This window comes from Vanessa cardui, chromosome Z, assembly GCF_905220365.1.
Source record: "Vanessa cardui chromosome Z, ilVanCard2.1, whole genome shotgun sequence".
NCBI classification, from domain to species: Eukaryota; Metazoa; Arthropoda; class Insecta; order Lepidoptera; family Nymphalidae; genus Vanessa; species Vanessa cardui.
Genome location: NC_061154.1, coordinates 15,660,852 through 15,676,981, shown reverse-complemented (window position 1 = coordinate 15,676,981; position 16,130 = coordinate 15,660,852). Strand labels below are relative to the sequence as shown.

At 31.7% G+C, this 16,130-nt stretch overlaps 1 protein-coding gene across 1 annotated transcript in view; it reads left to right on the top strand.

The window, feature by feature from the left end:
- The window catches only part of LOC124543224 (protein furry), a 134,098-nt gene that overhangs the window by 23,790 nt on the left and 94,178 nt on the right, over positions 1-16,130 (top strand). Inside the window, exon 25 of the mRNA XM_047121356.1 lies at positions 8,857-9,017. Coding sequence (XP_046977312.1) covers positions 8,857-9,017 — 161 coding nt within the window. The remainder of the gene's footprint in view (positions 1-8,856; positions 9,018-16,130) is intronic.

The window sequence follows — 16,130 nt, the reverse complement described above, 5'->3', positions numbered from 1 at the left end:
TGTAGGTATGAAATAATATGCAGTTTATAATTATGTATATATTTTGATATATAATATTATTATATTTGTATTATTTGAATGTAATTGTGTGTAGTTTATTATTATACTGTAATATTAGTATACTTAAATTGTAGTTATTATCTCCTCTTTCTATCTGCACTTACCTGTTCTCGTCTTAAGCTTCTATCACCAAAGGTTGTCTGTGGGAGATCGCTGTAAGCGATGAGACCTCCTTTGCCCACCATTTGTTGTTTTTTTTTTTTTTTGTTTCTTTATTACATTAACTGTCGTTTAATGTGTTGTGCAATAAAGTATTTCAAATAAAAATAAATAAAGTCGCTTATCGCTGTCTGTCCATTGCTTAGATCTTAAAAAATACGCAACGGATTTCGATGTAATGTAGGTAGGTAGGTATGATGAAGTGGTTTTTAATAGATAGATGTCGAATGCCTCTCAATTTGGTTCGAGAGGAAGGTTTTTGTATTTTATTCATGGACAATATAGTAAAGAAACACTGATAATATTATTTATAATGTGATGTCGAGATATATATTGTGGTATATTTAATATCAGTATTTTACCCGAGCGAAGAGGCAGGTCGCTTGTAAAAGATATATACATTTTTGTTATAATTGATAAGTTTTACAAAGATATATTCTCAAGTTAATTACTGTTGACGAATACATGTGTTGAAGATTTTTTGCAGCAAAGTGGAACAGTTCGATATAGAACTGAAACGGATACAGGAAACGTAACCGGTTAGCTCGTTTGGCAAACAATCTGTAATTTAGGGAATTGCTTAATTGTTTTATTACGTACTGTGGATACGCGTTGGCCGATAAAGGAGTTTGACGCTTCAATTAACTAAATCTCGTCCTAGCAGAAACGCAACATACGTCGTGCGGTTTATTTCAGTTTAGTATCATTTTTAACTAATCCCTGTTAGCGTCGATTTTCGCGGTAGCATCGCACAAAACGTATTTAACTTAACATTTGCCCATCAAAGGCATATATCATGTAAAGCCATTTTCAGGACAAAAACTACAAATTACTAGTACAACGCAAGATAAAGTTATGAACAAAGTAAAAGACGATAGTTAGTTTACTTTTATATTTTAGTATTCACTACTTGTCTACGGTTTCTTTCTATTTCTAATACTTTTTTTTTTTTTTGTTAAAAATAAATCTTATCTCCTTCGTCGCGGCTGTCCATCAAATATATCTAAATTCTTTTGTAACGGCAGTTTATTTATTATGACTCAGACAAAATAGGTATCGCTAAGATGTAGTTAAATAATTAGGAAGTTGATTATTTTCGGGATATAATTACCGTGTTTTTTATTTTTGTTCACGAGAACTAGACATTCGTAGATAATATCGAAACATCGAGCTCCACCGAACAAAAATAAAAAAACATGGTAAATATCCCGAAATTAATAACTTTAATAAAAAATTAACCATTTTAATTTAAAATAAGGAATTTAGAAATATTATTTACTTTATTGAGACTTAGATTTAAAACGAATTCTTAATACTTACTTACTTCAAACTACGAAAAGTATATTCAATAAAGATGTATTTATATTTGAATTACATTAAATATAAATATCTAATGCTGTTTAGCGGTAAAAGTAAACAGAATCTACCCAGACAAGCACAGAATCCTAGCGGCAAATGATTTTAATTTTAAAATCTGCGGTACAGACTAATAACGTGACAATATCATATTGAATACGTTTTCTATGTATAAAATTATTATTAAATAATTATCTGGTTATATATTTGAGTAGAGAGTTGTGTTATTTCTTGCGATGTAAATTACGGTTATTCATACCTTATTACACCGCTCCGTGCGAAGCGTGTCTTATTTCTAAGGCGGATCATTTAACGTTTTAATATGAATTTACACCCTGTTGCAAGTTCAAGATTACATTATTTTATAATGTTGCTAAGAGTACATTTACCTTGGTATATATGGACCAGACGTTATTATATTAACAAGTGAATACTGCTCCAAGCCGTTATCATACCAACTAATAATAGGCATAGAGGTAACTTTGTGGTGAAAGAAATATTATGATTCCTTCCATTCTCGACGCACCTTAATCGAATTAACATATAATTTATTTTGAAACATGTAATCATCTGTAAATTTCCCACTGCTGGAAGACCTTCACTCTCATTGGAGTATCTGGAGTTTACTCCGTCACGTCGCTCCATTGCGATACCCATGTGGCAGAACTTTGTTGAAATTAAACATATGCAGGTTTCCTTACGATTTTTTCTTTCACCGCCGAGCACGAGATGAAGAGATGAATAATAAATAGAAATTAAGCGCATGAAAATTCGCGAACCCGCAATCATGATGATCTCATGAATCATGTACTTTCGTCAAAATACTGCAACGTTACAGAGTATTGCTGTTAGTTAGTTAAATAGTAGACGTGTACCTCACGTGTACTCAGACTGACTTGCACAAAACCCTGCTCGTAGAATGAACTTATTGAGCGTACATTGTACGTACACGTAGCGACGTACGTACGTAGCGACGTAGCGACGTAACGAAATAGCGAAGTAGCGAGTGTCATAAAAACAAAAATAAAACTCATATTGTTACGCTATTCGCGATTATACACTTATTCGATTGACTAGTCAAGAAAGTGCGAAGTGAGCGTTATAAGAAAATATTGAGTTATTTAACACTTATTTAGTGATAAGTTACTTTGTAGATAGAGGCATGTCATGAATTTAAAATATTAGTTACTATAAATTTTCACGCTGAGATGGCCCAGTGGCTAGAAAGCGTACATCTAAACCGATGATTTCGGGTTCAAACCCAGGCAAGCACCACTATGTATATACATATATGTGCTTAATTTGTGTTAATAATTCATTTCGTGCTCGGCGGTGAAGAAAAACATCGTAAGGAAGCCTGCATGTGTCTAATTTCATCGAAATTCTGCCACATGTACATTCCAACAACATGCATTGAAACAGCGTGGTGGAATATGTTCCAAACCCTCTCATTAATGGGAGAGGAGGCCTTAGCCCACAGGCTGTTACTTTTATAAATTTTCGCCTGAATTTCGTTTTCAAACACTGATTGATTATGTCAACGGCTTGTAAATTCAAAGAGTTCGTTTGAGTGACAAGGTCAAAAGTTTGAACCGGTTTTCCGATTACCTGTTAAGCTGAACATGATATTTTTGGTTGCGTGTAATTTGTAAACAACGCAACTACAGCATTTATTTAAAATATATAGAGTATTTGAATCTATATTATATGTCGTAGGTAACTGATATATTTCATATTAAATACAAATATTTTGATTAAACCTTTGAACAAACTCGAGGATACTTACTTTTTATTGTGGAATTTTCTATGGACTCTTTCAGGACTTGTATTTTTCTAATACATAGTTTTTATGTTTATGTAAGAGTACCAAAACAAAAAGAAAGAATTGTTTGGTAAAAAACCGTCTAGCTCAAACTCAAAATAGTCTAAAATATTTACATATTATAAATACAAACCATCCGTATTTATCGTTCTTTCTATAAGTGGGAACCGCATCATAATCCGTCGAGTGTTTTTTTACAAAAAGTTAGATATGTGAAAAGTGCAAAATACTGAATAAATTCCACTTGGAAGAGTAAGTACTCACGCAAACTAAGAAGATGAAACGTAACTATTGCATAATTGTCTTTTATTACACAAAAAACTTACGCTATTTTCTTACCTCAAAATCTCATTATAGGAAAAAGTAGCTGATATAAAATCGTTAAATAATGGTTTTATGTGAGTGAACAGGCGCTACCGAAAAACAGAAATATTTAGTATTGTTTTATTCTATATTGAACTATTCTAGTTGAGCCAAGGGAATTACAAGCTCAAGGGGCATAACATCTGAGTTTGCGCCACATTGACAAAGAATCTTTAACGTTTCTTACAGTAACAATCGGGTGGCCTTTTGCCTGTCCGTCTGCGTGTATAAAAAATATTGACACCACTGATTGAATAATGTTTCGCACTAATTTGAAATCGTTTATTCAATATTACACGAATTTAATCGTTTCACGTTTTAACAACGCCTCGTACATTTCTAAGTAGCTAAAATCGTTATATCAAAGACGTCTTTATCGAAATATCTACTGCATATGTTCCTTACTGACCTTATTTCAATGAGGTCGTGCTTCATGCATTGTCAGTTATTGATAAGTAATATAATATTTACGATTTGTATGTGTAGGTACAGGACGAAATGTTCGTGTGAGTCCTTATGACATAAAAATCACGCCGCTTGATATCCTTCATAGCATATTGTAGAGTCAGAACTGTTTCTCTAAAAAATATATTTTCGTGACGTCATCACATGTAGACAATTCATATAAACAAATACGTCTATTATTTCGTTTAAACACGTTTATCTATTCAGTGATGGTTCGACATTGATTACGTTGAGCTGAATCACGTTTGCCACAATTAGCATTTGTTAGTTTCGTTTCAATGGGATTTAATTTTATTATAAAGTAATTGTAAATAGTCAAGACCTACAAACGTTAAACTAATATGTTATCAAAACAATGAATTGTAGTAGAATTTGTACAATTGTCAGTTATAAAAAGATAGAAATAAAAGTGACGCGTAAAATGAGAATGGAGCTATTAGTATCTTTTTTTATTCGACAGTGCTCTGAGCGGATTACGCTAAATGAAAGTGTACGATATTATTAATAATTTTAAAAACATTTCGCGTTTCAGTATTGAATAGACAAATTATAAATAAAATGATAAAACGTTTTAAAATCGTATCCGTTGAAAAGTCTATCGATATTGTTTATTTAAAAATAAACAATTACCTTTATTACCTATGTGCTTGGATATCGATCCTCAAGTTGAAAGATACCGGTACTTTATGCAACGTAAAGCTAGATATATACTCGAAACAGTAACAAAGCTTAAATCCTACTACATATTGTGATCATTATCACAACGTAGTGGACATAGCGGTGTGTTTAATAATCACCTCTATATCTATAATGCGAAAGTGCAAGTTTCTTTGTTACTGGTGGTTAACTCTAGACGGACACGGAGACAAAGCTTCGAGAAAATCTGATCTGTTTATTGGAAAATTGTTGATTTTTAACGTTCTGTATTTGCCGCATTTTTTTATTCGTATCATTGGGTGCGAATTTATAAGCCGAAATCGATTTAAAAATGATTGCTTTATACAATGTAGTCGTTTCATACATATATCTAAGTATAAAGCAAACAAATTCGCAGGTAGTCTAACTATATACAGGATAGAATGTCTGTGAGTCCGTCCGGGAACACAAAGGAAATTAAAATAAGATAATTGAAAGTGCATTTTTCTTTTGAAAATTCTCTACGCTCGTGTTTATTTCCCCGGGAGCGTGCTCGATAAATATCATTTTTAAAACAATAAACTGTCTATAATTTATTGTACTACGTATACACGTACTATATACTAAATTACTATAGCATAAACAATATAATATTTGTATATAGTTGACGCATATTTTGCGTAGTGATCCCAAATAATTTATATAATTAACTTGTTTTATTTATTTGCATAAACTAATTGATCGTTAAAACAAGCTCAAATTGGTTATTGCATAATTAATATATAGTAATTTATTCATTCATCATTATTTTAAATTTGCTTTCAATCAGAAACATAAAAATAAAATTAAGAAGAAATCTTGCCGTCAACTCTGATAAAAATACTTTTTATCTGACAAGCATATGTAAGTCTATCCTTTATTGTAACAGGTGATGTTTTTACCGCTTTTAATTGGTTTCTTCTTACCTGTTTCAGTTTGTTCTACGGTTACTGCTCTATTCCTCTGGGCTGTAGTTTTAACTTACATAACTCAGCTACGTAACGTAAATAATTAATTGGCTGACAAAAGTATTCGAAACTAGTTTTATCGAATATCTGGTGCTTTCCTCATTTAAAAAACTATTTACGAGATGATAGTAATTTTCGTTGCTCATTTGTCTGCAACGTTCCATTTATAATTATATTATATCCATTATATTTATATTCCTAATTCATAATAATATTATATTATGACAGACCATACAATATTTATTTATATATTTTTAAATAAACACTGATTTGAATAACCTTTAAGTTATCAAAAACGATTTTATCGATTATAGACTTTCCTTGAAATTTTAATTATTAATAGCGTAATCAGCCTTTTGTCCCAGTGATTATGGGACGTTAGCTGCATATAGAAAGCGGTTTTGGTCTCATTTTGAAGAGCCGAAGTTGTGCAGATATATAAAGTCCTCATTATTCTCTTTCTTGATTGCAATGAACTAAATAGTTATGATTTAACAAAAAAATATTTTTTAGACAGTGGAAATAGGCCACGCAGAGAGCGGCGTTGTGGCTCTACAATAAAAACAAATGTAAATCGTGCTTACAGTCGTTGTCAGCTTAAAATGACATTAAATCAAAATAAAACCTTTCATAGTTTCATGACGACCTCGGTGGTCGAGTAGTGTGTACACCGGTTTTCATAGGTACGGTTCGATTCCCGGAGGAGTCGATGTAGAAAATTCATTAGTTTTCTATGTTGTCTTGGGTCTGGGTGTTTGTGGTACCGTCGTTACTTCTGATTTTCCATAACACAAGTGCTTTAGTTACTTACATTGGGATCAGAGTAGTGTATGTGATGTCCAATATTTATTTATTTGTAATTTCCGAAATTTGTGATTTTTTTTGAATAAACGCGAAGATACGCCTGCGTCCCACTAGTTAATATTAATAATATAATGAAACTATCGTGAATGCATCGACTTACGTATTATATTACATTGTTAGTGCTCAGATAATGCTTTACAACTTCATTCTTTACGGATAAGTTACAGTCGAGCATTCTTCTAAAGCTCTGATCTTGTTTCATGTCGACAATAGCTCAGATCAATAGATCTTATCGACTTGTTCAGCCAATTAAGGCACCGTTACGTCGTATCGCTTTTGGCATAAAAGCCTTTAAAATAAAATAAAAATATATTGATACGAAATTATGTAATTTGCATTTGTGGGCGGCTCAAACACCTATACGTTATCATAACGGCATATTTATATGATTTTGTATCACGTTGTAAAAATAATAATTAAAAATATTTTTTATAATTTTATTATATAAATAAATAACATAGCTACATTTTTATTCGTAACTAGTGATCAAACCCGGATCTGCATAAGTGCAGTTTATTAAAAAATAAAGTAATATAACAAATATAATTAATACCCTAAAACACTCATAATGTAGCTTTCTAATGGGATTTTTTGAATAATACTACATATAAACAAACAAATGTAACCCCTATCTGTTATCAGTATTGATAGAAAATTGTAAATTAAATGAAATGCCTCATGTATTTATTGTTTTCCGAAAAAGCATTTTGAGATAACAAGTGTATAACTACCACTGCATGGCAACAACGCAATATTTCATTTATCCCGTTAAAATTTCGATGCATTGCCAATGGCAGGTCTAAACAGGCAGTAACAGCCGCCCAGTATTGAAATGAAAGCGTTAATCCGCCGTTTTATTCCGTTTTGACGGGCGAGTCGGAGTAAGTCGATACGTTTGAATTATCAGATAGTGTTTCTAATTATGCATCATTAAAATCGACTCTTCGACGTTTCTCATGTAAAACTTGCACGTTATAATATTCAACTACGTTAATTTAAAATTTTTGTTAAGATTTGAAATCTTTAAAACATTCGGTTAATCTTGTTAGCTACAAATAGTCAAAGCTACCAAATGCCCAGAGTCGAGATGGCCCAATGGTTAGAACGCGTGCATCTTAAGGAAAGGTTTCCTCACAATGTGACAAAATTTCTATGAAAATTTGCCACATATGTATTCCACCAACCCGCATTGGAACATGTGTTGGTGGAATATGTTCCAAACCTTCTCCTCAAAGGGAGAGGAGGCCTTTAGCCTGGAAGTGGAAATTTACAGGCTGTTGTTGTTACCAAATGCCGCCCGAGCAAACGTGTCAGAAGATTTGGTTTGAAAATTACATTAATTTTTTTAATTAACGTCAATGTAATGTAATCTAACGGGGCTTTATTTGTGAATAGTTCTATACATTGTTATCGCCTTTTTGACAGGTTTGTAAAGCAACCTCCAAAACTTTTTTAGATAGCATGTCTTGCATTTCGCAGTCCAATTCATTATCAGTTGGACATTGTTAAGTTTAGGCAAATTTTAGAATTAGGTTTTATTTGTAAGGCGTATACTTTTTAAATTGTTTATATAATTAAAATCACGCAAAGCTTAACACGTTGTGTGACTGACTGACAACACTATTATTTCATTTTACGCTTCATTTGTTTAAATTAAGTCCATTTGTTCTGCATTCAATACTTGAATAGCCCATGTGGTACGATTGTATTATAAAATCTATGCGGAATTTAAATGTACTTTATTATAAAATGCTTATTATTTTTTTTAGTTTCCTATAACTTTCATATTTTATTTGCTGTATATTATATTTCATTTTAAAAATGATCTAGTTATATACCACATGTGTTTAAATTTTATTCATACATAAATATCTGGTGTTTTTATGAGTCTGAGTATGATATTACGATTTTTCTGTAAAATAATTCATTATTATTTTGGACGGTTAAAACATTATTGTCATATATCAGATCACACAGGTCAGAACAGATTTCTGACATAAAGTAAATTATAAACTACAAAGTACTCAAAAAAGTGTTTTAAAATTTTTATACTCAAATCCGAGATACTTATATTTTAAAATTGTAAATGTAATTAACTAAACATTAAAATGATTTCTTGTGTAGAGAGTATCCGTGCGACCACTACACAGCGATCATCAACGTCACGCTGATGTGCACTGGCTGTCCAAGGGCTCCGGTTCACGAGAGTGCGCTGCAGCTCTTGCAGTTGCTGGACAAACGTTTCTTTGGCACCGTCGGACCCCTACCGGCTGATGACGAAAACGGTAAGATTATTTTACGTTTATAATAAATCGACTGGATTGAAGAAATTTGTGAAAACGCCATTACCTTTGCGAACTGTTGTTTTAACAACGACAAATGTAAGGAATACATATTTGGGTTGTCATTTAGTAATTTCTTCCATCTAAGAGATATGTGGTCTAAGATTTCATCAAATAAAACATTTAATACGAATTCCATACAGCATATCATAACATAAGAAAATCCTATTTGGATACCCCCTTAGATGCTGCTTCTCGTACTACAATATTATAATACCTATAATATAATTTGTGGACATTGTTAAAGTATATCCGTACAGTATTTAAGTTAAGTATTTGTCGTGTGTATATATTAATTTACATTATTCGATTAAATCTTAATACCACATCAATTATACGTAGCGTATCTGATTGTATGCACGTTTGTGAGGAGAGTGTATTATCAGTCCTCATTGTTGTCTCCCAGTAGTTCTAGATATCTCTTCCGTTTTCAACGTTAATAAATGATTACATATTACATTTAAACTTAACTACGAATTCGACTATAAATACGACTAGTATAATATTACCAAGAAAGGTTTATGTAATAATATAATTAAACTGTAAGGTTGCCGTCTGTTTCTGTACAACTGTGATAGAGAAATGTTCGAGTAATTTATACGTAAACAATAAGAGAATAGGACTTTTTATAGGATGGGAAGAAAATTCTATTGATAGACGACAAAGGTGTGTTGCTATTTTATATTTACGGAGATTTCGAACACACATAACATTAGATATCTCTGAATATATTAAATCTGTTTCTCAACTTTTGTTTACAATCCGTATCATCATTCTATGTTTAATCCACCAATCGAATGTTACGAGTACCGATAAAGCTGACAGACAGTCTTATAATTTATAAGAACGGCACCGTTGCAGTTTTATTATATGCACATATTTAAAAAAAAAAACAAAAGAAATATTTTTTTTAATAAAATAAATCTTTATTTGTCGCGGATGTGACGAGAACGGTTTCTATTCGAACGTAAAACGTCAGTAAGTATCCTGCATGTTGCATCTATATGTAACCACCGACCTTGACTGTTCAGAACGATGGCATTAAACCCAGTAGTTTGTGTGTGAAGATCCGTATATATTCTATACCCGATTGTCTGTGTATACCTATACCGTGAACATCCCATGTCCGGCAAATTCTTCCTCTCGTAATAGTAAGCCGCAATACCGTGATTCACTAAATGTTGGTAGACAAAGAATATACCTCGTGATATAATAAATTACAATGTTACCTTTCATCCTCCCGCAAAGCATGAAATGAACTGCGAACTGTGTCTATTCGATGACTTCATTTACAATATATGTTACGGCTTTACCTACAATGCCTGTTTATTTAATATACATAAGTAAATATATATAATACGTTGAGAGCGTATGCGACAAACGAGTCGCGTCAACAGCATGTGGGCGTCATCACGTTGTAAAGTCGCTACAAAATAAGGTAGCGAAAATAATGAAAAACAACGTTGACGCTTATAGACGTTTGTCTTGTCACCTTGCACTTTACAGCGTGTATTCAACGTCCTGTGCTTTGTATGAGTAAACAATGTGCGATGCGTTCAAATGAAAGCTTGATACATAATATCATCGTCTCATAATAAACACGAGTGTTTAATACGATTCCATGCTTTGTCTTTCATTCCATTCCATTCTTGTGTCACGAATTTCCGTGCACCGAAAGCGAGACAAACCAATGGTACAGCTTAGTATATGTTGCCGCGTTTTTGTGAAAATAGCAGTTGATGTTTTCCTAAAGCGAGAAGCGTAAGCTTGTGGGCTGATCGATGTATTCAAATATTTCGTTGCTTTATTTTTTCCGCTGCTTAATATGTCTTTGATGAGTGCCCTCTGGTCGCTGCGTTTATTCGTGTTATACGTTTACTGTTTACTTTGTTACTGCAGATTTATTGCAAACCATCGTTGTTCAATGTTATTATTTTATTCTAAAATTATAAACTATGATGTCATTTATTTATATATTTATTTATTAGTGATCGCTTCACTTTATACTTGGGTTTTATTTGCGTTACTTAGAATCAATATTTGTGGATCGTCATAATATCTATGATATTGATTAATTAAAAAAAAAGAAGCATGGTGTCGATGATTTCATTTATTGCAAACAGTCCTGAACGAAATTACAACTGGTTTTAAATATGGTAAAAAAAAAACATTGTATTAACTGTATATAATAAAACAATGAACAGGTCTGATAATGAAAGATGTTAAATCGATACTAATAAGCGGGATGAAACGAATACGTGTTTGTCCTTCCGTGGAGCAATTAATTAAATTGATCACGGTGTATTGACCTCTGCTGCGCTACTGCTCTTCTGCATCTTCGCATTGGTTGTCCATGTATGTGGAAATATATTCGAAACATGCTTTGTATTTCATTTCTAATGTACACTGTATATTGATTATTGTGTTAACATTTATACAGACGACATCACGACTCAGTCACGTGTTGCCCTTTTATAAGTTTTAATAAAATTAATAAACTTACTGTTGTACTGTTATTGAAATAACCCTGACTTAATATTTAAGTTCGTTGTTTTTGAATTATATATGTAACACTGGGTGATATTTAAAATATTGTGTGTAATGTTGTTATAACATAAGAGCACGTTAAAGAAAACCTGATAAAAGTTGCAGCTCACAGCAAATAAAACAATTGCTCAGGATTGTATTTAAACCTTATTGGACTAAAGTAGACTAGACTCTCAGGCTAATTGACAATATATAAAATGTAATAAACGGTATGTTATAACACTTTAAACTATTCGGATTGATTCAGAAAATCAACTGACTTTTGTACGTTGATTTTTATACATTTCAATTGTTTTATATTTTGATAAATATTATCATACGTTTGTTGTTTATATATTTTGTATTACACGTGTCAAACAAAATCATCACGAGACGGTGGTTTTATTTCTTCTATCAAGTCTTCTTTTGTTGACGAGCTATAAAGTATGAATGATGGATGCCAACGCTCACTGGTAATTACTGTTTATTAGACGATAATATAAAAAGATCTCATGACTCTTGAGATTGACTTTTTTTATCAAGGTTCAATCTGAAAAACGCCGTAAGAGATTTAATAGATGTTTTCATTGAAGTATCACAATATTGATATTGATTTTTAAAATAAATTGCCACTGAAAACTCTTAAGTAACGAAATTAATGTTTCATCTGCACTCAGTCTGCGGATGATATTCCCATGATAGCCGGCACTCGCATGTGTTTGCTTCGGTTAAATTTATCATATTTTTCTTACTCGAAAACCACTAATTCCAATGTATTGATATTCAAATTTAATAAAATAATTAATCACACAATTATAAATAATTCTAAAACAACTTTCCTATGTGTAATTTATAATAAAAAGTTTTGTATACGCCACGACGGGTAATATGCCATTTTCTAAGACACACATAGGTGAGCGAACTGGTATATGGGCCATCAATTAGTAAGAGGTTAGCGCTCATAGATAAATAATATAATAAGCGCTATAAGATATGTGATATATATTGTTCCACTTACCTTTCAAACGAGAACACAGCAATGAAGCATTGCTATTTGTCGGTTGTCTATCTGACTGGTGTATGGTACTTGCCGAGACGGCCTTGCACAAGACCCACCGGATGCTGGATGTGTATATCAAAATATATATCCTTATAAACAAAATCGATATAACCTGAACGTACTATTCTTTTCATATAATGACTTCAGTATAAACATTAAGACTCTTGTAACGACGCCATTGTTGAACACACATAATACAAGACACAACAAAGACAGAAATTAGGTCACATACATTGGTTGAAAGTAGATACGATACTCGGTGTATAGTTACAAGTCTTGATGTTTAATATTAAGCTAAAAAAAACTCTATGTGAAACATTATCGTAACAATATTCAAGCTCAAAATCACCTTTCGTAGTGAGTAGCTACGTATTGCTACGCTACGCGTTATTGCTACAAGCAGGCTACGGACATGCAGAATAAATTATAAGTTAATCGTAACTGGCTTGATTTTGACAATCGTATTTTTTTTTTTTTAATAATTATTGTTTACTTTATTAATACATTTTATCAGTTCAATCGACATAGAAAACCCCACTATTTCATTGTTAGTAGTTACTTTATGGAAAATATGATTAATTTTTGGGACAAAATAATAAAGAATCTGATGTAGTATATAGGGTAATTCAGTATTTATAAGTCAGCCATAGTAATGGAACTTTTAGCATGCAAAAGGAGCTTGTGAATTAATATTATTTTAATATATCACATCTCTTATTTTTTGTGTCTTTTATGCGAAAATTCTTTGACGGGCGGTGGATGTAGAAGCAACTCGTAGACCGTGACGGCAAACAGCAGGACGCTCTCTCACGCTGCTATCACGCGCGGCGTCGTGTGACACCCACACTTTTTCTGAAAGCGTTTCATAATATATATTTTGTTCAGGACGAGATTGCCTGTAAACCGAATTTCACAGTTCGATACTAATTATCTCACTTTGTATGACGTTGACTTACCAATTACTCCAGCTTTGTCTCAACAGGCTGAAAACTTATTTTTATAGGGAACTAATTGAGTAACAAGAGCACCCTCTTTAATGTCGTCATCCCGTAAACTTTCTGGTCACCCCTCTTATATGGCTTCATTGACTTTAACATTATCGAAACAAAGACTTGAAACTTATTTGTTAAAGGTTTCCAGCGACAGGTAAACAAGCGCAGCCCTTCTCTCTAATTTCGCCAAACCGGTTAATTTACGACCTTTCCTTTTACGCCGCTTCGGTGAATTTCAACTTTTTGAAACAACAAAGCTATTATATAATGCACCTTGACTTTTTAAATGCAAACATTGTGGCAATTCGAAATTATATTTGAACTCTAATATTACTAAATAGCGTTTAATGTTAGTGTTCGGGTTTTTTAATAACGATCCTTCAATTTTACAAAAACATGCTTATAAACAGATCTGAATGAACGCAAGATGCCATAGAGGGTGCAAACTGTATACGCTTATACAAATGTTTGTCTCATTTCTGGCATTTAATGTATACTTAATAAGTAGTATGCGTTTGAAAAAATGTTAATAGATCCTCTATCTTCGAAAAGTAAACTCATTCTAGCATAAAAATACGTTTATATTACCAATTGAAAAAAAATATAATTAAGTGTACGTTGATCTAAATAAAAAGCATTTACAGTGTAATATACTTTATTTCTAAAAATCAAGTATAGGATTATACATTTTGAAAAGCTTAATATATGATTAAATACATAATACGTTATTTAATAATAAACGTTGAATACGTCTTAATCTAAAAGACTTAATATTAACTATTGTGTAAAGCGCTCTGGATTACTTGTGTCATTGATGACGTGTTATAAAATAAAATAAAAATGCCACTTGGCTATCAAATTACGTATTTAGTACATCATTGTTGTCCATCTTAATATTACAATTAAATAGTAACGCTAGAATACAAAACGCGCGATCTACTTATGCCGGTCAGAAATGTCAGTAAGGGAAAATGTAAACGGGTATAAATAGTCATGATTTTTTCCTTATTGTAAACTTTAGCTTATATCCCGGAAACCTTTAGTACAGACCGAACAATATAAATTCCGCGATTCGTACGTAGCTACAATAAAAAAACTCTTGTAAAATTGATTCTCAGTCATACCTTAGAATTATATGTAAACTGTTAAGACTACACAATACTTTCCTAATAAAACAACGCACACAAAGGTGTAGGTATATAGTAAGTATACAAGTTAATAAATATTACAATGGTGTTTTAGTCCCTAAAAGAGACTAATAAACAGTAAAAAATTGTATGATTTATTGTCTACATCGTACTCCGATGTATTTTTATGTATAAATACGGCTTTATCAATATAATATGAACTCATATTATAAAACAAAATAGTGTAAGTTTCTTGTATTGTTAATATAACAGTTTAGTTTTGCTCTACCAGGAAGTAGCGTTCGATTTTGTTTTATAATTTGAGAATATAATTTGTCTGGTTTGAATATAGTCTCATAATATATACAACCATTTGAGACAATCCAAAAGTTTTCTGTTGACCTTACTGTATTTTTAGTACAACGATTTACAATAGAAGACATTCTTAATATTACAAAATTATTTTATAAATAATCACATCATGAACGTAAAGAATACACGGCTATTCTTAAGCTATGGAGTAAGTTAACTAAAACATGAAATTTTGAGTGTCAATAAACAGCTGTACGTATTATTTTACCTTATATATTTATCGGACAGTCGCTGGTCACAATATGTACAAAGAAGTCCGTTTTGTAATTTGTCGTCTATTATTTTTATATTACAAAGCTCGGTCTTAGTTCCTGCGTGTTATAGTTAATGATTTATAAAAATATGTTAATATTATATCATTTATAGAATAGCGTTAGTCTGAAACATCGAGATTGAGGCATGTGATACTTATTTTGCTAAGTGAATATAAATATTACAATTGTATTTATTATATCGGACATCACTCTTTTATTTTATTTAAGGTAAACTCCACGTATAATGTTTCGATACTTAAATATATTTTATACAATATATATATTTTTAATTATATACATTTCTACTCCACATGTTCATATAGAAAAAAAGAAAAATAGAAGGTATGGTATCTTTGTTTGTTACATTTTTTTTTACAATTACGTTACTAATTATCTTATACATAGTAAACGGGGACTATTTAGCCCCCCACGCCCATTATTCTAGCTTAATATCTAAATTTCATGAATATATTGTAGAATGTCTATAAAAACATCTACACTAGATAACTACTAGATAATGTAGTTCGATTGTTGCGAAATGCTGTTTGACATTTCGTGACTACAAAAATCTCATCCTATAATACAAAATAAGCAATAGTAGTACATTCAATAGTTGTATTTCTTTAGCCTTCATGAAAGAGGCCATTTTCAAGGTATTAACTTTATCTGTTTGTAATCGGAACTCGAATGTTTCGATTGATTTATAAGCGGAATTCGTAATCGCT